Source organism: Suricata suricatta, chromosome 12, assembly GCF_006229205.1.
Source record: "Suricata suricatta isolate VVHF042 chromosome 12, meerkat_22Aug2017_6uvM2_HiC, whole genome shotgun sequence".
NCBI lineage: Eukaryota > Metazoa > Chordata > Mammalia > Carnivora > Herpestidae > Suricata > Suricata suricatta.
The window spans coordinates 77,658,694-77,681,656 of record NC_043711.1 but is presented as its reverse complement, the minus strand read 5'-3'; the positions used below and the strand labels follow the sequence as shown (position 1 = coordinate 77,681,656).

Below are 22,963 nucleotides of genomic sequence, written 5' to 3'. Positions count from 1 at the left end.
GTCAGGATAAAGACCCAGGTCTGCAGCCCTCGCCCAGAAGGAAACAGCTCTCAGAGGCAGATTGGGAGGCGTCCGCGAAGGCGAACCGCCCAGCGCACAGTACTGCAGCTCATTACCATGCAGGTTCTTAGCTTCCCTCGGTGCCCCCTTCCCAGAGTGGGGAGAAAGCAGGGGTGGGGCAGGTGGTTACAATGGTGTCTTCTGGTCCTCGAAGAGAGTGCCCCTAGGCGGGACGGCCTGGTCTCAGCCGCCAGGCTTGCGAAGACCCCGCAATGCCGACGCAGACGCCCTGCGCCATTTTCCTCCTTTCTAGCGCCCGGCGCCCCAGGTTGCTCATCCAGATAAGAGGCGATCTGCTCCCCGGGATCTGAGTAAGAGAGCCGGGCGCCCAGCGCTGCCTTCTCGCTCAAAAGGCTGCTAAGCTGCCGCTAACACGGGATGCGCCCCGCGGGAGCCTAAAGCGCCTGGTCCGGGACCCTAAGCCGGAAGCAGCGCTGCCAGCTTCCGCGCCAGCCGGAAGTGCCTTCCACTCGAGGCAAAGGAGCTTCCTGTGGGTCATGCACGGGTCTCAGCATGGCGGCCCCCTTAGCCGGGAAGAAGATCGTGTTTGTCACGGGGAACGCCAAGAAGCTGGAGGAGGTGCCGGGAGGGCGCGGGAGGCCGACCAGTAGGCGGCTGGGGGGTAGCGTGTGGCCGGGTCGGCTGGGTATATCGAGGAGAAGCGGTCTCCGGGTGGAGGGGCACGGACAGGCGGACCCGGGAGCTTGGAACGGTCTGGGTTTGGATGCCTGCCCCACGCTCCTGCCCCTGCCACTCCTCGGTCGGCCTGGATCAGCTTCAGAAAGGTGTCAAGAGGCCCGGTTTGGGGTCCCGATGCTCTTTTAGGCTTCTATATTCACAACTGAAGAAGATGCTAAATTTCAACTAGGGGTTCGTGAAAGTAAAGAGGTATTTTTTCCCATCCAGGTTCACAGGCTCCTTGAATTCTGGGTAACCCCTGAGAGAGAACTCCTGGAATAGGAGGCTAGGTAGAGTTGCAGGAAGCAGGGAGGAGGGGAGAGGGCATTCCGGTGGCCGGTTAACATGACCAGAGAGACCTGAAGTAGGAGGAGGTATAGAAGGCTGAGCAGATGTGGGGCCCTGAAGTCCAGAGAGAGAGGCTCATGGGCCCAATTTGGTAAGCCTGAGGGGACTAGCAGGAGAGCTACCTGAAGAGAAAGGTGGGTGACAGCTTGTGTAGTATGGGGAAATTGCTAACAAATGGTGATTAATGTTCTTTCATTTTGGAACAGGTCATTCAGATTCTGGGAGATAAGTTTCCATGCACTTTGGTGGCGCAGAAGATTGACCGTATGTCTCTGTGTTGTTTTATTTTGAAAGATGATTCGATTTCTCTGTCTCCCTGTGACCTGACTCTCATGTATGTTTCCCCAATCAGTGCCGGAGTACCAGGGGGAGCCTGACGAGATTTCCATACAGAAGTGTCAGGAGGCAGCTCGCCAGGTGCTTGGTCCTCCCATGTCCCGTACTTGCTCGCTTTGTCCTGGGGGCTCCTGGGAGCTGTGCCCGCTGGGCTCAGGCAGAGAATAATAGGGTGGAAACAGTTGGTCAGACCTTCAAGGACCTGCCCAGGCCAGCTAGATTGGGGCCAATTACTGTTTCTTTCTTTCTCAACATTGACTGCATAGTATCCCCCAGACCGACACGCACACATACACACGCTTCTCTGTCTGATTTTCAGATAGATACATTCCAACCCCTGCATTCTCCCCCCACACATCTATGTACCATTGCGCACACACATCTCTGTGGACTTGAGAAAGAGCACTTTATGGAGAGTTGGGCTGGCTGAGTGTGGGATCTCAGCTCTCCTGTTGCTGTGCTTGGAATAAGCTCTACAACTTGCCCAGTTTTTGGTGCTCCCATCTCTAAAATGAAGATAAGAAATTAGCCATGGGCTGTTTCCTGTAGCTGTTTCCTGCTGTTGCTACAGATCCCAGCTGGCTGTGGGTCTGGCCCCAGCCAGGGTGGCCTAGGAATTCCGGCTAGGGACAGGGCCTACTCCTGGCCACGGGTCTCAGGGCTCCCTTTCCTTGTGCTGCAGGTGCAGGGGCCTGTACTGGTGGAGGACACCTGTCTGTGCTTCAACGCCCTTGGCGGCCTCCCTGGCCCCTACATGTGAGTGCTCCCCTTGCAGGGCCCTGGCCACAAAACCACCTGAACTTTGAAATGATTGATTACCGGATATTGTGGGTCATTCACTGTCTTGGTGTCAACACCAGTATTTCACATTGTCCCGAGGAAGGATTAGGGATGGAGGAGAGGCATGCCTTTTCTTTCTTTTGTAAAGTGTGAGAATGTGATTGTGTAAGTGGAGATGGGCAAGGGGATCCCATCCGCTGGAGAGGTACATTCGTGGCAGATCAATTTCAGGAAAAAGGAAATAAGGAAGTTGAGATCTGAAAATGGATTTCCTGAAAACTACCCAGTGCCCTGGACACCCTCTTTGTGTATCCCTAGGATACAAATACCCCAATTTGAATACCCTTTGTGGGGCTGGAGGACATATGCACAGAAGTGCTCTTGCTGGGTTTTGGATATGTGTGTGTTGAACGTGTGGCTTGCCAGTATGTTTGCCGAGGGAACAGCACCTGCATACATTTGCGCCATGTCCTCACCAGCACTGGCAGGGCTTCAGTGCTTTGCAGTGTGGGGAGTGTGAAGTGTTACCACATTTGGTTTTAATTTGCATTTTCCTAATTGGCAGTGAGGTGGAGGTCTTCGTGGGTCGTATTGATTCTTCTGTGCATTGCCTGTTTGCCTCCATCCTTTTTCCTATTATTTCTCTTCATTTTGAGTTACGACATTTTCCATCCTGTCATGCGGCTGTCCCAGGGCTCTAATCCCTGGGGAGTGCAGCCCAGAGAAGATGGTAGGAAGAGCCATCTGCTCCTGTTGTCTGATTCCCCTTCCTTTCTCTTGCAGAAAGTGGTTTCTGGAGAAGTTAAAGCCTGAAGGTATTAATCTCCTTTATCCCTTCTTTTATCTATTGGGAATTGGGAATCTGGAAGTGGTCCAGGGGTGGAATTCCAACTAGTAATCAGGACTCTCAGGTTCTAGCCCCCACCATGGAGCCTGTGTTATCTCAGTTTCTCTCTCTATAACAGCGGCTCCCACTTGCCCTACATGCCCAGATCCAGGGAGCGCTGAGATGATGGGAGGTGGGCAGGGGGTGGGGGTGGGGGTGCTTTATAATAAAACACTTTATAATGGGGCATTTCAAACATATACAGTAGTAGAAGAGACTAATGAGCTCCACGTGTCCAGGGTTATAAGCACGAAGCCTATCTGATGACAAGTATAATCTCCCCAAATTTGGGGGCTCCCCCATCCAGGGCCTCAGGGATGGGGAGTAAGGCTGGGAGCTGAGCCGCAGAGACATCACTGTCCCGCCTGCCCCTTCCCCCCAACAGGTCTCCACCAGCTCCTGGCTGGGTTCGAGGACAAGTCTGCCTATGCTCTCTGCACGTTCGCACTCAGCACCGGGGACCCCAGTGAGCCAGTGCGCCTGTTCCGGGGCCGGACCTCGGTGCGTATCGACGCTAGTTCCCCCGTGTGCCGCCAGAGGGCGCTGCGGCTCGAGCCAATGGCTCAGGGTCTAATGCAGGAGGGTGGTGGGAAGGGCCCTCCTGGCCAGTTAGTTCCCAGAGCTTTGGCCGGGCATGCCCCTGGGCATGACTGTCAGAAGTGCTGTCAGTCCCCAAATCTATTTGACACCTGAGCCTGGAGGATACACACAGTGGCTCCTGGCTGTTGAGGCCTAGTACACCCAGAGCTCTGCACTGCGTGCCGGGCTAGGGAGCAGATACGGAAGCTGAGGGTGACAACTCCCAGAGCTGCATGGACAGCCCCAGTTGCTTCCAGCTCAAGTCTTTTTATCCAGCCTCTGAGGCTAGAGCTTCCCTTGTGCACCTCCCGGCCTTTCCAACTTGTCATGTTCCTGTGGAATCTTCCCTCTTCCCCTGGATCCTTCCTTCCTCAGCTGCCCTTTAACACACCCATGCTTACCCAGCACACCCTTGGGTTCAGCCGCCTCTCACAGGGTCCAGACCTGGGCTGGCCTGCTCCCCGACAGAGCGGCTCTTCCATCCTTGTGTTGGGAGGGTGCCTTCTAGCACATCACTCCTCTGCCAGTCCTTCTGTTCATGATAAAATCCAGTGTGGCGTAGCTCACAGATCCCTACCCCAGAAGCTCCCCCGAGGGCTGCCCACGGACAGCTCATCATGCCTGCCTGATTAATTCTTTTTAATAGTGGTTAAAAAAAAAAAAACATAAAAATTACCACCTTCACCATTCTTTTTTTAATTTTAGAGAGTGTGAGTGGGGGAGAGAGGGTATGTGCCCCGTTGTACAACAGATCTCTAGAACTCTTTCATCCTGCAAAATGGAAACTATACCCATTGGACAAAAACTCCCCTCTTCCCCTCCCACCAAACCCTGGCAACTGCTATTCCACTTTTGTTTCTGAGACTTTGGCAACTTCAGACCCCTCCCATGAGTGGAATCCTGCATACAGTATTTTTCTTTTTGTGGCTGGCTTGTTTCTTAGCATAATGTTCGTCAGGGATCATTTGTGTTGTAGCATGTGACCGAATTCCTCCTTTTTATTGAGGCTGATTAATATCCATTGTATTTATATTCACATTTGTTTTGTCCATTTATCCATCGATGGGCATTTCGATCGCCTCCACATTTGACTGTTGTGAATAATGCTGCTGTGAACATGGGTGTGCAGAGACCCTTGAGATCTTGTGTTCAGTGCTTTAGGCTATCTGCCCAGAGCCAGGATTGCTGGGTCATAATTGCTGGGAGAAATTCGTTGTAGTCGTCTGCTACTTCACAGAAACGTTTGCTAAAAAATCAGAAATAAAGGGGCGCCTGGGTGGCTCAGTTGGTTGAGCGTTCGACTTTGGCTCAGGTCATGATCTCAGAGTTTGTGGGTCCAAGCCCCACATCAAGCTCTGAGCTGCCAGCACAGAGCCTGGAGGCTGCTTCCGATTCTGTGTGTGTGTCTCTCTCTCTGTCCCTCCCCTGCTCATGATCTGTCTCTCAAGAATAAATAAATATTTAAAAACTTTTTAAATAAAGAAAATACAAAATCAGAAATATGAACGACCGCAGGCCCTGCTGAGGGGCTTGCTCCCTGGGGCCCCCTTCCCACTCATCTCCCCAGCTCCGGCTGCTTTGTGCACTTTGTCGCTCACCAGCCTCTGCTTTACCTGAGGTGGCTTTGTTTCTTCTTTTGTTCTCACTGGAGCTTTCTGAACCCAGTCCCGTCGTCCTTTTGGCAACACCTATGCCACGCCCTTTCCCATCTTGGGTCCCAGCACCAGCTGTGTCCACCCCCTGGAATGTTCTTGCCCAGCACTGTATGTGGCCAAAGTGTCTCCTCATTGAGTTCCCCATCTAGCTTACTCCATGCCCAGCTCCCTGTCCATTCCCTCAAAGGCACTTTGCATTTGGTAATCATTAATTTGTTTACTGGCGGAAAGCCTGTTTTGCGGAAGAGGCCCACTCTCTGAGGGTAAGGCCAGGCCTGCTGTTACCCCAGTGCTCAGAGCACTACCTGCCCCACCGCTTGTGGTGAGGGTGAGGCTCAGAGTGGTCAGCAGCGGGCCTTGGTCACATAGCTCCCCACTAGCGGTAGCACAATTTGCCTTTGGTCTGAACAGTTTAGAGTTTTGTGGCTAATCCCCATCCTCTACCACTTCCCTTGTATTTCTTTTTTAAGTTTATTTATTTTGAAAGAGAGAAAAAGGCCAAGAGAGCAAGTAGGGGAGGAGCAGAGGGAGAGGGAGGATCTGAAGCTGTAAGCACAGAACCTGATGCAAGGCTCAAACGCCTAACATGTGAAATCATGACCCCAGCTGAAACCTAGAGTTGGATACTTAACTGACTGAGCCACCCAAGTGTCTCTTCCCTTGTATTTTAAAAATAATTATTATTGTTATTTTTAAGTTTATTTATTTTGAGAAAGAGCATGAGCAGGGAAGGAACGGAGGGAAAGGGAGAGAGAGACTCTCAAACAGGCTCCACACTTTCAGTCCAGAGCCCAGTGTGGGGCTTGAACTCGCAAACCTTGAGATCGTGATCTGAGCTGAAATCAAGAGTCTGACGCTTAACTGACTGGGCCACACAGGCAGCCCTTAAATTATTATTATTATTTTTTTTTTTTGAGAGAGAGAGAAAGAGCACAAACGGGGATGGGCAGAGAGAGGAGGACACAGAATCTGAGGCAAGCCCCAGGCTCTGAGCTGTCAGTGCAGAGCCCGACGTGGGCTTGAATTCAGGAGCTGTGAGATCATGACCTGAGCTGAAGTCAGATGCTGAACCAGCTGAGCCACCCAGGTGCCCCAAATTATTATTTAACGTTCATGGCAATATGACGTCTCACAACGCTGAATTAAATTATTCTCTTTGTAACATTTTTCTATTGGAATTTGCCTATTATAGCCAGTATTTACTGAAGTCAATTATGTGTTGGACACTGTGCTAAGTGATTTCTGTATTTTCATTTAATTACTAGAGTCTCCTTTGTATTTTGAGAAATGCAGCAATTTATTTCATTTAGCATAATAAAAATGAGTAGCGGAGCTCCTGGGTGGCTCAGTTGGTCAAGCATCTAATTCCTGGTTTCTGCTCAGGTCATGATCTCACGATTATGAGATCAAGCCCCACGTCAAGGGACAGTACAGAGCCTGCTTGGGAGTCTCTGTCTCCCTCTCTACCTCTCCCCTGCTTATGCCCCCTCTCTCTCACTAAAACTAAATAAACATTTGTTAAAAACGAGTAGCATGCAGAGGGCTTGTCTGCTGAGTTTAGGGCCTCATAACTTCCTACTAAGAGAAAATGTTTTCTGTCACTTTTTCCAAGTCGACTCTTTCTTCATTGAGGTCCCAGTTTGTGAAAGCTAGGGAGGGTGGGTGGCCCCCAGGGGTATCTGTATCATTGGGCTGATGAAGTTTGTTGCTCTTCTGTGGGGTGGGGGGGGGGCAGCTGCCCCGCTGCATTTTATTTGTGCATTCAGCAAACATTTGCAGGCACCATGGACCCCTTGATACCATATATTTTGAGTAAATGGGGCTTAACCAAACTCACACTGGCTACTACCCTCCTGGTGCATCTCCTCTGTGGCCAGTGACATACGTATCCCTCCCTTTCGTCTGGCAGGGCCGGATTGTGGTGCCCCGAGGCTGCCGGGACTTTGGCTGGGATCCCTGCTTTCAGCCTGATGGATACGAGCAGACGTAAGGAGCTCCGTTTTCTCCCAGGGATGTGGGGTCAGGAGAACCACGGTTGGGGCTGGGTCAGAGCCCCGCCCACGTGCAGGCACACAGGTGCGGGCGGGGACAGGCTGTGGGCGGCCCTTCCAACTGAAGGCCGCTCTGCTGGGGTGGACTGCAGGAATCTGAGTGGGCCAGGCTCCAGCGGAGGGCAGCCAGGCAGAGCCGGGAGTCCTGGGCGCTCAGGCTCCAGCTCACTTGGAGCAGCTGCGGGACTTCAGTGCTTCCCCCTTTCTGCCCTCGGCCAGTTGTGTATCCACCTGCCAGTTCGGGGGGTGATCTCCCTGTCTAGTCTGGAAAGTGTGGGCACCACATGAAATCCCCACAGTGCCAAGTGTTCTGTGTTTCACATGAACCCACCCCCTTTATTTACACTGGACATGTTGGCCATCGTTGGAATCAAGTGTTCCAGGCTAGATGGGCCCTTAGGGAGTGTGGCCTGAAGCCTCACAATGGCCAAACAGTGCTGAGGACAACATGAAGCCCCACCATCCAAGAATGCAAGAGTCAGAAATGCTATATCTGCTCTGTTCAATCCCACATGTCAGGGTGACTGAGGAACTGAAATTTTTATTCAATTGTGGGAGATTTCAATTCAAATGGTCCCTTGTGGCTAGTGGCCATGTAGCAGACAGCATGGATCTGAAGTACCCAAGTGGGGTGTGGGCTTCTCGCCTCGCCGGAGTCCTGATGTGGAGGAGTGGCCGGAGGCTGGCTGTCCCATGCCACTCCCACAGTACATGAGTAGGGACTGTCGTATTTGCTCTGTCAGGCCCCACTACTTCCTGTCAACAGATGACAAAACTGATCAAACATGAAGCTTCTCCCCCAGTCCCTGGCTTTCCTTAACGGCTTCTGGACACTAGAGCAAGTCTGACATCCTTCCGCACTCATTAATATGGGTTTCCACCTACAGAAGTTAAAACTCCAGATTTTTAAAAATTAACCCCGGCTTTAGGAGCTGGTGGCCCTTCCCTGGGAACTCCGTGAGCTGGGGCCCTGGGGTGGGTGAGGGATGAACAACCCCGAGTCCGGGCTCCTCTGAGCCGCTTATGGTGCCCTTAGGTATGCAGAGATGCCCAAAGCTGAGAAGAACACCATCTCACATCGCTTCCGGGCTCTGCTTGAGCTGCAGAACTACTTTGACAGCCTGACTCCTCCGGTGGCTGGTGATGATCACCCTGGTGGGGTAGGTGGGGAAGGCTAGCCTGAAGCCTCCCCCATCAGACAGGCACCCCCTCCAACTTCCTGCAGGGTTCCCACTTGCTGGGGGTGTTGAGGCCGCCTCCCCAGCCCCGTTTGGAGGAGCAGCTGGCTCTGCTTGCGGAAACTCTGGGCAAGGGGCACCATACTCTTGCCCTCAGGGATTCAGTGGTCCACCCTCCAGCCCCCTGGCTTGGGATTCTGAAAGGACCTTGGATGTTAAACTGGCCATGTTAGGATGGAGGGTTCACACAAATAGCCCTAGATGTTTTAAAAAGTACAGCAAATAAAAGTACTGGAAGGCACTTGTCTCCAAAATAAATGATATGTCCATTTTGAATCCTGGCCTGGGTAGTTGTCTGTCTCCCAAGTCCCTCTTTGGCAGGAGCAGGGAACCTCTCAGGTTGGGGGCGCTGGTGGGACCAGGGTGGCAGCTGAGGGTGCTGGAGTAGGGCGTCTTTCCTTTCGTTCTTAACGTCTCTGATCCCAAACTGATCTTTTCTGTGCCAGATCCACACTGCCACCCGACCATGGCGGGATGCCACCACCCAGCGGGCCTCCATGGTGTTTCCTGGGTTGGGGGCACGCAGTGCAGGATGTCATGCTTTTGCTGTATGACATTAGAGCAGCCAAAGTGTTGGTTTACAATTATAATGCCAAGTTCATTTGTATGGCAGGGAAGGGGTATGGAGTCTTGACCCCAGTTGGCTGCCCTGACATGGTTCAGCCTGGGGCCCCCAAGCTCCTCAGGAAGCCTGCCTCGCATGCCCCAGGTCCTCACTGTGACCTAGGGAAGCCATTTTCTGGGAGAGACTTTGAGGGGCCTGGGGTGGCTCCCTTTCCTTTCCTGCAGGTTTCTCTGATGAGGAGATGCCCACCCCTACAATATTCAGAAAAGCCCATTGTGTGCAATGGGGGAGGGGAGAGTCCCTCCCAGGCTTGTGTTTACTGGCAGTTCTGGAGAATGTCCCTTCCAGTAACTGTTCCTCAGTCCTGGCGGCAGGGTCTGAGTTTAACTGTTTCCTTCCGAAACTGCATCCTTGTGTGTAGGTGAGGACAGAACAGCATTCCTTTGCTCCCCACTTGCCTGCGAGGCTCAGCTAGGCTGTCTCCCCAGGAAGCGCCAGCCTCCTCTGGTTGTCTCCTTGGTGGTGAGTGAGGTCTGACTGGGGCTCAGATGTGGGGTGCCGGGGACCTGTCTGCTCCCAGCCTGGTGATTCTGGGTATGGCCCTACCTGCTGGGGACACCCAGGCCACTGGAGAGGGGCCCCAAAGGATCATAGGCCACATGGATGGAGTGGGGACATGGAGCTTAGGGCAGGGCAGCCCTCTGTGCTTGTCCACAGGACACTACCCCCCCTTTGTTAACCTCGAGCTACCCATCCCTGCAAACAGCGCTGCGAGCATGGTCGGACCCACACCACCGGCCCAGGAGCAGAGCCCGCGCCTGGAAGGGGAGGCCTGGATCACGCCCCAGGCCCCCTTCCCCCACTCAGTGTGTCAGGGAGCACACCTCTCCCGCTCTGCCATCCATCCGGCCAGGGTAGGGCCACTGTTGCCAGTCACGAGTGGAAGATACCAGCTCACTCTTGGGTTGCGTTTCTTAGATGCCCAAGGGCATTCTCACCGCCTGTTACTATTTGGGTGGCCCCCCACCGCAGGTTTGCCTCTTTTCTATTGGGAGTTGGGAGTCATGGTCTTTTGTTGTTGTTTTGCAGGAATTCTTAGCATGTCTAGTTATTATTTAGAGGTAGCAGATGTTTTCTCTCATCTGCTCCCTTGGTCTGTGGTATCTTTGTCAAGCCAATGTCCTGTAAGGTGTGTGACAGGGTCTGTGAGCTAGGTGCCCTACCACCACCGGTGCCCCAGGTGTGGCCAGGCCGTGCTTCTGAGTCTCAGATCTGTATTCCCCCTGCTGCTGCCATGGACCATGGCCAAGCACCAAGTGACCCAGCCAGAAACCTGGCACCTTCTCCCCTCCATCAAACCAGTCCCCGAATCCTGCCATTTGGATTCTTCCACTTCAGTTCATCCCCACGATCAGGGCCCTGGTGCAAAGTGCAGCCCCCCTTGCCCCACCCTGTACCCCCCGTCCCTCGACGTATAAAATCTGTACCCACTCAGCAGAGGGGACACGTTGCAACCGCGGCTCTGATCTGCGTGCGCCTGGTTTAGCATATCTAGTTATTATTTAGAGGTAGCAGATGTCTTCTCTCATCTGCTCCCTTGGTCTGTGGTGTCTTTGTCAAGCCAAAGTCCTGTAAGGTGTGTGACAGGGTCTGTGATCTGATCTGCTGCGCTGCTCTGCAGCTGCATCTGGGAACCCAGGCCCATGGCCGTCAGCCCTGCTCCTCTACCCCACCAGCCATGGCCCTTCACTGGCCCGGCGCTCCCTCCGCAGGGCCCTCACACAGGCTGTTCCCAGAGTACCTCCTCTGCAGTTTCCTGGCAACACAGCAGCACCAAGCCCTCCTGGATCCTCCACATTTCCCGGCTGGACCGGCATCCACTGTGTGGGGTCGGAGGGGATGGTCCACAGACAGCACGCCACACACACAGGCCCTTTCCATTCCACCTCCCCTTCCTGCTCTTATTCTCAGGGGCAGGGTGGGGCAGCAGAGATAGAAGCATAGAAACAGGAGCTTTATTCTCTAGTGTTGCACACAACAGATTCCTTATACAATCAAGGAAATGGTTTCTCTTTCAGACATCTCTTTTATCAAAAGAAAATCCGTCTTGCTTTAGTTCCACTCTGGGCATAAGTTATCCTGAGCAGTGTTACTGACCCAAGCGCAAGGCTAATGGGGACAGGGATGGGCACATGCCACAGAACACCCCCCCACTCCTATGCCCAGATGTTCTAGGCTTGTTGGGACAGCTGGGAGAGAGTGCAGCACAGAGCAATACTCCAAAAGACCCCTGTTCCTCTCCCCATATGGTCACAGTCAGCCTGGAGGGACAGGCGAATGGGACACAGCCAGCGCCCGTCAGTCGGGGCCTCAGTGTTCAGCATCCATGGCGTCCAAGTATTTGGCTTCAATGATTCGGGGCAGCAGGTTGTAGCTGTGGGGAGAGAGACCACAAGATGAGCCCTGGGGCAGAGAGGAGAAGGTGGAGGCTACTTCCTGCAACCCCCCCACCCCGCAATGGGGCCAGACTGAGCCCCTTTGGCCTGCTGCCCTCCCTAACCCATTCTCTCCCGCCCAGCTGGGTCCCGTACCGGATGGGGATCATGACAATCATGATGAGAGGGAAGATCATCTTCATGTAGGGCAGGGTGCTTATGCCAAAGGCACAGAGCAGCAGCAGCTGCAGGACCTGCAGGCCCGTGAAGTAGTGGATCTTACGCTGGGGCACCCTCCGGATGTAGTGGGTGGGCGGGTACGAGGTCTGTGGGCGGCAGGGGCCAGGTGTGACACGGCAGGTCTGCAACCGTGTCCTCCCCCCCACCCCCACCCCTCATCCTCCAGGCACGACACTCACCTGGTCCTTGAGCAGCAGGGCCACGCGTTCAAAGAGCTGGTTGCCGTCAATGGAGGTGAGCGCGATGTAGAGGAAGAGGCCGTAGAGCACAGGCTTGGGGATCCACTGCAGCGGGAAGGGGAGCAGCAGGAGGGAGAAGCCCACCAGGATGCTGGCGCCCAGGGTGGTCAGCCGCGTCTCCTTTACATTCACGATCCTGCGTGGCCCCAGAGTGCCAGATCAGCTCCGGCCCTGGCCTCTGGGGCATGTCCCCCCTTGGGTCACACGTGGTGCCCTGGGCTCTTTCACTTCTGGGGCCCTAGTCCCGAGCCACATCCCTTCCTAGGTCACATGTGGCCCAGGGTTACCCCCACCTCAGGGTCCACGTGACTTGCCTCCGGTGTTCAGGGAGCACTGTCACACTCACGTCTCATAAATGTGCCCGTTCTCCACCCGCTCCTCCACCATGGCCAATGCCCGCACGTGCAGCGGGGAGTGGGGGTAGGCAGCATGGATCCAGGGCAGCCCAAACAGGGAGAGCCCACTGTTGATGATCGCGATGAGCAGGAGGTCCCAGTGGTAGGCGGTGCCCTTCACTAGCCTGCGGTAGACAGGGGCACATGTGGCTGGATACCCGGTGGCCCCTCGGAGGGCTGGGTGCACCCCCCCCCCCCAGCCCTGCAAACCTGTTCTCCGGGGCATTAGCCAAGGCAGCCACCAGGTTCTGCTCGATGAAGAAGAGCAAGGAGAGCAGGAAGCCTAGGCCCATGGCACCAGCGATGGCCTCCAGGGACAGGGAGTGCATCTCGGCCACCTCAAACAGGCTCTTGCTGGGGTTGTAGCGGAACTGGCTCACTGCAGCAGGGTACAGGCCCCTGCTCAAGGCTGCAGCCCCCCAAGGAGCAAGCCCACCCCACCGCGCCCCCTGCCTGAGCCCAACTCACTTTTAATTTCCCGGAAGCCGTAGGAGCAGATGAGGGAGAAGGTGAGCACCGAGATGGGCAAGGCACAGTCTGACAGGATCTCCCTCATGTAGGGGTGCAGGTAGGGGCTGGGGACATAGGTGGGGTTATCAGCGTGGCCTGGGGGCTGGTGCCTTCCTCCCCTCGCCCCTAGGCCCCCCTCACCTCTTCTTGAACTGGTAGAGGGTGTAGCTCAGCCACAGCGTGCCCAGCATGATGAGGAGGCTGAGTACAGCAGTCTCCCGGCCCGGGTGCTCCGGAGCAGGGCTGTTTACGGAGCTCAGTGCCGGGGGGCTAGTCAGGAGGCTGGTGTTGAGGGCGCTGTGGAGGCTGCTGTTGAGGCTGGTGCCGAGGCCCAGCAGGCTCATCAGGGAAGTGCTACCGTTGTGGTAGCTCACAAAGTCGTAGTCATAGTAGTACTTCTGGAAGACTGGACACAGGCCGGCAGGCCTCAGCCATCTGGGCCCTGGGACACTGGGGCCCAGCTTCTTCCTGGATGTGGGGTGGAGGGGGCCCTGAGGGGAGAAAAGGGTTCTGGGGGGAAGGGGGAAGGGAGGGGACTGCCTTTCTCTGTCAGCCAGGACCCCCTTGACCTGCCTGTTCACCCCATGCCCATCTTGGACAGTGCCTCGAGTGGGCCCAGTGCCACTGATCCTGCCTCAGGCACCCCAGTCACCCTCCAGTACGTGGGGCTGCTGCTCTCTGCTAGTCACAGTTCCCCAGAGCAGCCTCGGCCGAGGCAGTAACCTTAGCTTGCAGGCTGCTTGGCTGCCCTGGGCACAGCCCATTGTGCCCTCGCCCCCAGCTCTACTGAGCTCCCCCTGCAGCAGGTAGCCACCAGCTAGACACTCACTTTTGACCATGCCCTTGACCGCATCCAGCATGAATGTGATGGAAATGAACAGGGCAATGATCTCTTCTGTTGACCTACCAGGGGGTGATAAAGCCTCATCAAATGGGGAGTGAGTTGTCAAGGGGCGGGGAGTAGGCTTCCCTGAGCCTCTGCACAGCCCCCCATCCTCCTGCCTGTCTCATGCTTCTCTCCCGGGGCAGTGATATGGTGGGGGCACCCCAATCCACTCCAGGGCTCCAGGACCTCAGAGGCCGGCATGGAGGCTGACCCAGATCCCCGGCTTTGGTTGCCCTCCTGCTTGAGGGTCCCAGCAGCTCAGGGAAGGCTCTGTCACCTCTTGAAGAGACTCATGATCAGGCTGAGGTTGAAGAGGGCATACAGCGCAAGAAAGAAACTGTTCCACAGGCCCGTCCACGCATAGAAGGTGTTGAAGTCCAGATCATAGTCGTCACAGATGCCAGAAATTACTGCAGGCAGCAGGGCAGGGGTGGGAGGTCAAGGCCAGGCTGGGACCAAGGGCCATGGGAGCCACCTTCCCGCCAGAAGTGCCACTGCACCTTGGATGTAGAGGGCCAGGGGTGCAGTGGTCAGCAGTACCACCAGCGGCTGCCCAGAGAAGAGTGCGTACAAGAGGCCCCCAATGCTCTGCCCCGCTATGGTCTTCTGCACATCTGAGGAAGTGGGGGGGGGGCGGTCAGGCAGGTGCCGCAGCGCTGGGCCCCCTGCCACGCCCCCACCAGCCTCCAGCCCCTCACCAATGGCCCCGTTCGTGTTCTCATCATTGAGGGACCCAAAAGCGATGGTAGGCAGTAGGCAGGCGAAATAGAGGAACAGGGTGGTGGTGATGTATTTGCCCACAGCCTTATTTTTGCCGATAATGCCTAGGAATGGGACAGGACAGAAGGTGTGTTGGCATATGTGTCGTCCTGGGACCTAAGCCACAGGCTTAACTCTGGGTGGGGGGGACCAGAGTGCCACATACCATCAGTGAAGTCCAGTGGGTACACAGGGAATCTGCGGGCAATATCCTCCCGGATGCCCTTCCCCACAGGGAGAAAGTCCTTGTGCTCTAGGGGCTGGACAAGAGGACAGATGTCTGTCAGCCCTGAGGCCCACAGCCCTGCCACAGGGCACTTGCCCACGCCGCCCCCCCGCCCCCGTACCTGAGGGGATCTGCGTATGCTGATGTAGCTCTTTGTCCCAATGGATGGAGACTGCCTCACCATGGTGAGCAGTTGTCTCTGATGTACCAGTGCCTCCTTGAATTCTTCCTCCGTGCGGGTGTTCAGGAGCTTCTGGCGGAAGGTGATGTCCAAGAACATGGTGGCGAATGTGCGCCCCACCTCGGTTGCAGTCTTGGTGCTTTTCTGGGGCCAGAGGACAGGAGAATCACATCTGTGGGGGTCACCTGCCCTGTCCACCACTGACAGTCCTAAGTATGTGGCAAGTGCCCCTCATGGTGAACTGGCAGCAGGTTTTGTCCCCCAAAGGTCAAGTGTTAGTGGATCTGCCATGATTCCCACCAGGTCAGCAGATCGCTAGAACCACTGGCAGTCTCAGAATTTCCTTAAAAAACTCATGAGTTATGGGGCACTTGGGTGGCTCAGTAGGTTGAGCGTCTGACTTCGGCTCAGGTCATGATCTCACGGCTCGTGGGTTCAAGCCCTGCGTCAGGCTCTGTGCTGACAGCTCAGAGCCTGGAGCCTGCTTTAGATTCTGTGTCTCCCTCTTTCTCTCTGCCCCTCCCTTGCTCATGCTCTGTCTCTGTCTCTCAAAAATAAACGTTAAGAAAAAATTTTTGAAATCTCATGAGTTCTTATAAACTGAGGTAGTGGTATTGTCCAAATACACTGTATAATCTGTGTGATGAAATCATGATGGAGAAAAACGTTGACCCAGCTATATTTCACTAGTGGTTTTCGTACAGTCTGCAGGGATGTACATATGTATGTAGGCTCCATGCCCAGCGCAGAGCCCAATGTGTGGCTTGAACTCCCATCCCTGAGATGGAGACCTAGGCTGACATTAAGAGTTGGACACTTAACCAACTGAGCCACGCAGGTGCCTCTGGTTTATTTGATTTTCAGAGAGGTTCCAGGCTTGTCAAGCCTTCTCCTTTCCTGACCAGTCAACTTTGTCCATGAACTTAGGGTCCAGCCTCTACCGTGGCAACTTGTCCCCTGAGAGCAGTGCCTGCCCCTTCATGCTGTCCCAAAGCAGCAGTCCCAGGGCCAAAGCAGCAGTCCCAGGGCCGGCCAGCCTACCTGCTGCTCCCTTTAGCTTTAGAACAGGCTCATTTGTTCCCCTGAGGAGAGGCTGGGTGTCGGGGTTGTTGGCCTGTTACTAGGCACCAGTCTAGCCACTCAGCCCTGGGGATACTGTCCCCTCTACTGCTCTGGCCACCTGCCAGCTGTTGCTCTCTCTGACCCATGAGCTGCCCACTTCCCTAAATGCTCTTTCCCTCTCACCAGCACAGAAGTATTCGGGAAGGGTCACAGCATGTCTATGAAATCCCTGGGGAGATATTCCCCTCCGTACCCGCTTTGACTAGAGAAGGCCTATGGAGGAGGGCCATGCCAAGCTTGAGTCTATACCAGGGGCAGAATCATCAAGAAGCTGGTGGAAGTTGAAGCGTGAAGGCCCTTCTCAGGCCTGGGCAGCAGCCTTAGCCATTTTCTATTTATTATTTTGAAATCTTTATCCTTTTTTTTTTTTAATTTTTTTTAATGTTTTATTTATTTTTGATACAAAGAGAGACAGAGCATGAGAAGGGGAGGGGCAGAGAGAGAAGGAGACACAGAACTGGAAGCAGGCTCCAGGCTCTGAGCTAGCTGTCAGCACAGAGCCTGACGCGGGGCTCGAACCCACAAACGTGAGATCTGACCTGAGCCGAAGCCGGAGGCTTAACCGACTGAGCCACCCAGGCGCCCCTGAAATCTTTATCCTTGAGGGACGCTTGGGTGGCTCCGTCAGTTAAGCATCTGACTATTTTGGCTCAGGTCATGATGTCGAGGTTAACGAAATCAAGCCCCACATCAGGCTCCACGCTGACAGCATGGAGCCTGCTTGGGATTTTCTCTCTCTCTCTCTCTCTCTCTCTCTCTCTCTCTGTCCCTCCCCTGCACATGTTTTCTCTCTGTCTCAAAATAAATAAACATTAAAAAAATCATTTTCCTTGAGAAAAGACTCCTCAAACGATATCAGCTTCAGCTCCCACGAAGGCAAGGTGCCCCTAGCCAGGGGAAGATGGCCCAGGCAGAAGTGGGAATCCCTGACCAGCAAATCACAGAAGTGGACAACTGGAAGAAGAACGGAGTGGGGGGAGGCCCATGAAAAGCCCCCCTATTTGAATAATACTAATTTTAGCAAGTATCTGTCTTCAGTCAAGAAGGAAATACAACTTCCTGGGCAACGTCTCGGGAAACAAGGGCTTGATGAGGACTTGGTGAGGACACCTGCTTCAGAGAAACTCAGTAGGGCGGCTATGACGGACGCCGTGAGCATGGGCCCCGGACTGTGGGGTTCTCCAGCACATGGAAGAGATGCCTCCAAGAAGAGGGCCAGGTAACCTGGAATCTTCCTTCCCAGCAGCCACCACGAGACCCTCACTCACCATCTTGGGCGGGGCCAGCACCAGGATGACGAATCGCACCTCGCACGAGTTCTCCCCCCAGTTCTGCGGGCGGACCAGCCGGCTGATGCACACGTGCCGCTTCTGCAGGGCCTTGGAGGTGCAGCTGCCCCGGCGGGGTAGGGAGGGCACACAGCACACAGTTGCCACCTTGGGCGCTGGGCTCTCCCCACCCGGCACGCCTTACTTGAGCCCCAATGACCTCTCCTAGTGAGAGAAAAAGACCAAACGGGACAGGGTACCCACACCCTCTGCCCTCAGACGGGGTGGGCCAGGCTGAGCTGTGGGAAGGCCGGCTGTGGTGTCCTGGCCACTCACATGATGCAGATCCAGGACTGCTGGTATTGCACCCCTGTGACCGTGGCGGTGACCCCTTGGATGGTGTCTGACAGCAGGTGGGCTGAGGATGGAGTGAAAGGAGGAGGAGGGTCTGCCAGCCCTCCTCCCTGACCACCCCCCAACCCGCCTAGTCGGGCAGCCAGGCCTCACCTTTACCCTCCGTCGGAGCCCCGGCATCCGTGAAAAGCATGGCCATGAACAGGCCCAAATTGCAGTTAGGCTCAGTGTTGTGGGGGTCATGGGCTAAGCGGGACAGCATGGCCCGCAGCACGTCATCCAGCGAGGTAGCCGTCTCACTCAGGATGATGCTGGCCCGTGCCAGGAAGCCGTCGAGGTCCCGGTGTGCACGAATCTCTTCGTCAAAGTTCTTTAACCTCAGGTACTGTGGGGACCCCCCCCCACAACCACGGAGGCCCATGAGTGCGATCCACCGTCACTACCTAGGCCCCGCCTCTGTGCTGGTCCCCTGGCTGCCCCTGCCCACCGGGACCCACACCCCTTCCGAGAGGGACAGCCTGGCACGGCAGCCAGGCTGGTGTGAGACTCCTGCTTAGTATGACAGGGAGCAGGCACCCCCCCCCGCCCGCAACCCGAATCAGTGGCCCAGGACCAAACGTCCCCTGTCCTGCAGACGGGCCACTCACCTTGCGGGAGGTGTGTAGGAGCCCGCAGCCGCCCGGCGAGTCGCTCTCAGCTAGAGGAAAGCGGGAGGGCTCAGGGGGCCGCCCCGCTTCCTCGGGACTCTTGGTGGAGCGTAAAGTGTCTGCCCAGTCCCCGGTGCCCTGGCCCCCCAGCGTGGCCCTGCCCCCGCACCATACCAGCTTGGGCGGGCTGCACCTCCAGGTTGACGTTGACAAAAAAACGGATGCTCTCGCCAGACACAATGGAGGAGGTGACTGTGTCGAAGGCCTCATCCCCCAGGTTCTCCTCGCGGGTTTCCGAGGCATCATCCACGTCACACTTGAGGTAGCCTACAGACCCGACCACCACCAAGAGAGACCCCCCCCAAAGAGGACCCGGCTGTCAGTGCTACACACACCAGAGGGGACGACTCTGAGCCCAAGGAGCAGCGGCCCCTAGGCTGTCCCATTTGGCGCAGGTCTTCCTTCCTCAGGCCCCGGGAGGCAGACTAATCTAGTCCCGGGCCAGCCCCAATCAGAGTATGGCAGCCGGCCGGTGACCCCGACCCAACCACTTTCTCCAACATTCTTCAGCTGCAGGAACCAGGGCCCTGCACTGTTCTGACCTGTGTGTATCCTTGAGCTAGAGAAAAATAAGGCCATTCTGCAAACTCTGGGCCGGGTGCTGGGTGCAATGATGCAGTTAAGACTGGCCTCTGGCCTCCCAGACCCCCCAGATTACAGGACCCCGACCTGCCTGGCTCCCTAAGTGGGACCCAAGGGAAGCCAGAACCGCTAGGGGAGCCAGCCCTCTGCCCACTGTACTGGCACAGGGTTTTAGAGCACTTCTTTCGGGGAGGGCATGTGGGTGGGGGCATCAAGGCTGAAAGACCCAGTCCAGACATCAGACAAGGCCCAGGAAACAGGAGCCAGAGATACAGTCAGGGACTGACAGGCAAGGAGACCCCAGGAGAGACCCAATGGCGGGCAAGAGGGGTGTCGTGGCACCTTGGGGCTCCCAGTGCAGAGTTGGGTCTTAGTTCCTACAACTGCTCACAGCCCACACCCGCTTCCTACAGTAAGGCTTCCTAGTGACATGCAGGAGTTCCACTCTTGCTTGGGCTCCTCAAGCCCTCTGGGATGACAGTGGCAGCCAGCCCTGCTACCCCTGCCCTGACCCCTGGTCCCTCAGGCCTGGTCCTACCCCCCACTTCTGATTTTACTCCTCAGGCCAGTTGGCCAACGCCCCGGGCATGCCAGTACCTGTCCTATGAACAGAGGGCTCCCCTCCCCAGAGGGCCTTCTTCAAGGCTCAAAGGAAGCCTCCTCTTTTGGCAAGTCCTCCTAGGTCCCTGCCGGCACCCCGTCCTGACTGCTCTGGGGGCCCCCTAGGGTTCACCACTTGTGAATGCTCCAGGAAAGGGGCTCTTGTAGCCCAGACCCCACCAATGGCTGACAAACACCTGTGCTGGGACGGGGAAGGGTCAGCAGCACGCCTACACCTGCCAGGCAGTGACTCACCCTGACTCACTTCCACTCTAGCCTGCCGATTTCCTCTGCACATCCCAGGCCCTGTTCCCCCAGTGTCCTGTGCTCAGCCTGGGCCCTTTTGGGCAGGAGGTGCTAGGAAGGCCCCCTAGCTCCAGGTCGACTCTGTACTCAGAGCCCAGAGTCAAAAAGATGTCCTTACCTTCTTTGTTATGGAGTTCACATCCATGAAAAACTCCTTCCTCCCTAGCCCCAGGCCTGCTTTGCTTAGATTACCTGGCTCCCCAGCCTCAGCCTGCCCTAATCTCCCTTCAGTCACCCCCATTAGCACCCATTATTCCTGGGCACTGGCCCATCACGACGCCTCCTTCTTTTCTACTCTGGGTTCTACCTAGGACCCACCCAGCTGATCCTGCCTAGTCCCTGTGACACTCCTAGGAGGCCACGTCCCTAGCACCCTCCTATAAGCTGAACCACGTACCTAACCTGCCTGCCAACAGCCTGGCACACACAATCTCCATGGCCTAGGGACCCTGCCCAATCACCACTCTGTCCAAGCACTGTCCCACTGAACACCTTCTGATGGCCAGGCCAGCCCCCCCAGGTCTGGGCACAGGAGAGCCCAGAGACATGGAGAGCGGAGAGCTGGTCTCAAGGAAGCAGCAAAGCTGAAGCACAGGAAGGTTAGGTTACAGGTCCCTGGAGGGACAATGGCAGCCTCTCCCTCACAGGGCGGGGCGGGGACTGAGGGATGTGGGCAGACACAACACCGCCTAACCAGAACATTCTAACAGTGAGCCAAGGGCGCTCACCAGGTGGTCCACATAGCCCAGGAGAGGGAACCTCCTGCCTTCCCAGAGCCACGAGACCACCAGAAAGACCGGTCAGTGTCCCAGGCAGTGTCAGCTATCCCCCTCCACCATACCACAGCCTCCCAGCACCAGCAGAGGGCCACAGAGGGGTGGTCAACCCTAAGGTTACCCAAGGGGAGGGACCAGGTCCCCTAGTGACTTCTGACCAAGGAGCTCTCTTAGATGTACTCACCTACATCCTCAACGAATCCATTATGGGACATGACGTAAGAGGACTGTGCAAGAGAGGACTCTGCAAGGGAAACCCAAGAATTGTTACCAGCTACACGTGTCAGCCCTGGACCAGTGTCCTGTGTCCAACTGCTCCCCTCCTCACACCAACTCCGCTCACTCAGCCCTTCGCAGGGACCCTTCCCAGGGACCCAACCCAGGCCAACCTGCGGACAAAAGGAGCAGGGGGTAGTACTAGGCAGGAGCCCTTTAAGGAGCCATTGGAAGCCAAGCCTGTTGTTCCTCAGCCAATCTGCTAGGGTCTGCCCAGGTGGGAAAGGGCCGAGCAGGGGAAATGTCCTCAGCGTTTGTTAACAGTTTGTTAACAGTACCCTCGCAGGATTCTCTGATTTTACTCAGCACAGGCCGCGGGTACTGGAGGGGGAGGGTCCGTCCCTCCACCCTCCCCGTTGTAGCCAGCCTCCCGGGCCTCCCTCTCGCTCTGCTTAGCCGCCAAGCCCAGCACCTGGGCGGTGGTGGGGCTTCCGCTGGCACATGGCGCCTCCCACTCCTACTTCGCACCCGGAGGTCATCAACATCCATCACACGTGCGGTCACCCTCAACCACACACGCCTGGGGTCACCAGGGGCCGACATGGCAACGGCCTCCTCCCCTCTGTGGCACCCACGTCCCGGGCCTCCTGGAAGGCGGAGCCGTCGGTCCTCCAGAGAGAAGCCGAGGAGGGGCGCGGAGGAGGGGGGCTTTGTGCGCGCTCGCTGCGCAGGGCCCCGGATGGTCCGGCTGTTTGTGTCGGTCTGGGCGAGGAAGGAAGCGACAGGAGGGGGCGCGTGCACGAGAGGAAAGCACTTCCAGAGACCCTGGGGGCCGGGGGCAGGCAGGATGCAGACGGACGCGCGGGATGGGAGCCCGGTCTGCATCCAGAAGGGAGGGGCGGGGGCAGTAAAGCTAGCGTCCGAGGCCGCAGGGATGGCCAAAGGACGAGGGTGACGAGGGCTTGGAAGGGTGGCGGTGGTGCACACCTTACTCCCCGACCGGGAGCTCCAAGTGCAGGTAAATGGTCCTACAAACAGCAGGCTGGCCCTCAGGTATCAGAGCCGAGAGGTAAAGACTGCTGTGGCCTCGCAGGGGACAGTTGGAGGCCCCGGGATCCCTGAGCGGACAGGCTTCTCCGCAGCGCCGGGGGCGAGAAGGTGTCCCGGCAGAACCTAACAAGGGACGGCAGCATGCCCGCTGGGAAGAGGCCGGCCCTCGGGGTGCTAGAGACGCCACAGCTCCGTCCCAACCGCTTCCACGCCCCCACCCCTCCCCTCGTGCAAAGACTAAGAATTTCAAGCCTGCAACAGAGCATTAAATCAAGCTCGCAGTGTCCACGAGGCCCGTAGGGCCTCCCTCCACCACCCGCTTACTTCCCCGGCCTCCCACTACTCTTCGGGCGGAACTCACACCTGACCCCCCAAGGCTGGGAAGCCTCCACGACCCCCTCGCCCACCGTGGCCCGGGGCCTGGGCAAGCCGGCGGCATCCGCTTTCTCCCCAGTGCTCCGACGGCTCCGCGTCCCCTCCTAGCAGCCCTTCACCGCGGAGACCGAACGGCCCTCCCGTCGCGCCCCGGCCGCGCCCGCCGGCTCAGGCACCCACCGCAAGGCTGGAGATGAAACATGCGCCGGGTGGCCGCGGCCATGTCCCGGCGATAGGTCGCGGGACGGCTGCACACACGCGCGCACGCCCGGGCTCCTCACCCCGGATCTCCGGGACCCCGAACTTGGCATTTCGGGCCGTACAGAGGCGGGAGCCGGCTACACACCTCCGCGTCGCGTCTGGGTCCTAATGCCGCTCCACGCCCCGCCCTGATGCCGCCCTGGGCGGGGTCCCGTCCGCCCGCCCCGCGCCCTCACCCGCGCTTCTGTCAGTCCTCTGCAGGCTGCTCCCGGGAGCCCGGGGCAACTCAGCCGGAACGTGTAGATCTGGCTTCTTTGAGCACCGGTGCCCTCCCAGGCGTTGCCGGATTAGGAGCTGGG

The 22,963-nt window shown here is 56.8% G+C and overlaps 2 protein-coding genes across 2 annotated transcripts; one reads left to right on the top strand and one right to left on the bottom strand.

Annotated features, from left to right (window-relative positions):
* Nucleotides 1-512: 512 nt before the first annotated feature.
* Nucleotides 513-8,887, top strand: ITPA (inosine triphosphatase). The gene is made up of 8 exons (XM_029918579.1): nt 513-639; nt 1,293-1,350; nt 1,439-1,503; nt 2,105-2,178; nt 2,986-3,017; nt 3,474-3,589; nt 7,232-7,308; nt 8,410-8,887. Exons 1-8 carry the CDS (start codon nt 574-576, stop codon nt 8,549-8,551), a joined length of 630 nt encoding a protein of 209 aa, XP_029774439.1. The 5' UTR covers nt 513-573; the 3' UTR covers nt 8,552-8,887.
* A 2,282-nt stretch (nt 8,888-11,169) lies between these two features.
* On the bottom strand, nt 11,170-22,682 carry SLC4A11 (solute carrier family 4 member 11). The gene is made up of 20 exons (XM_029918990.1): nt 22,584-22,682; nt 20,947-21,006; nt 18,613-18,765; nt 18,439-18,488; nt 17,945-18,176; nt 17,774-17,855; nt 17,438-17,561; nt 14,988-15,191; nt 14,807-14,900; nt 14,580-14,705; nt 14,382-14,495; nt 14,159-14,291; nt 13,825-13,898; nt 13,137-13,401; nt 12,954-13,060; nt 12,696-12,864; nt 12,437-12,610; nt 12,031-12,226; nt 11,768-11,937; nt 11,170-11,610 (listed from the first exon to the last, which is right to left on the bottom strand). The coding sequence occupies exons 1-20, from the start codon at nt 22,624-22,626 to the stop codon at nt 11,547-11,549; spliced, it is 2,634 nt and encodes an 877-aa protein (XP_029774850.1). The 5' UTR covers nt 22,627-22,682; the 3' UTR covers nt 11,170-11,546.
* Nucleotides 22,683-22,963: the final 281 nt, after the last annotated feature.

Coding starts and splice junctions, on each gene's coding strand:
- SLC4A11 (XM_029918990.1), bottom strand. CDS start 22,626: ATGGCCGCGGCCACCCGGCGCATGTTTCATCTCCAGCCTTGCG. Junction 17,562..17,773: donor CAGTCCTGGATCTGCATCAT/GTGAGTGGCCAG, acceptor CCGCCGGGGCAG/CTGCACCTCCAAGGCCCTGC. Junction 11,611..11,767: donor ATTGTCATGATCCCCATCCG/GTACGGGACCCA, acceptor CTCTCCCCACAG/CTACAACCTGCTGCCCCGAA.
- ITPA (XM_029918579.1), top strand. CDS start 574: ATGGCGGCCCCCTTAGCCGGGAAGAAGATCGTGTTTGTCACGGGGAAC. Junction 1,504..2,104: donor GTCAGGAGGCAGCTCGCCAG/GTGCTTGGTCCT, acceptor CTTGTGCTGCAG/GTGCAGGGGCCTGTACTGGT. Junction 3,590..7,231: donor TGTTCCGGGGCCGGACCTCG/GTGCGTATCGAC, acceptor TTCGTCTGGCAG/GGCCGGATTGTGGTGCCCCG.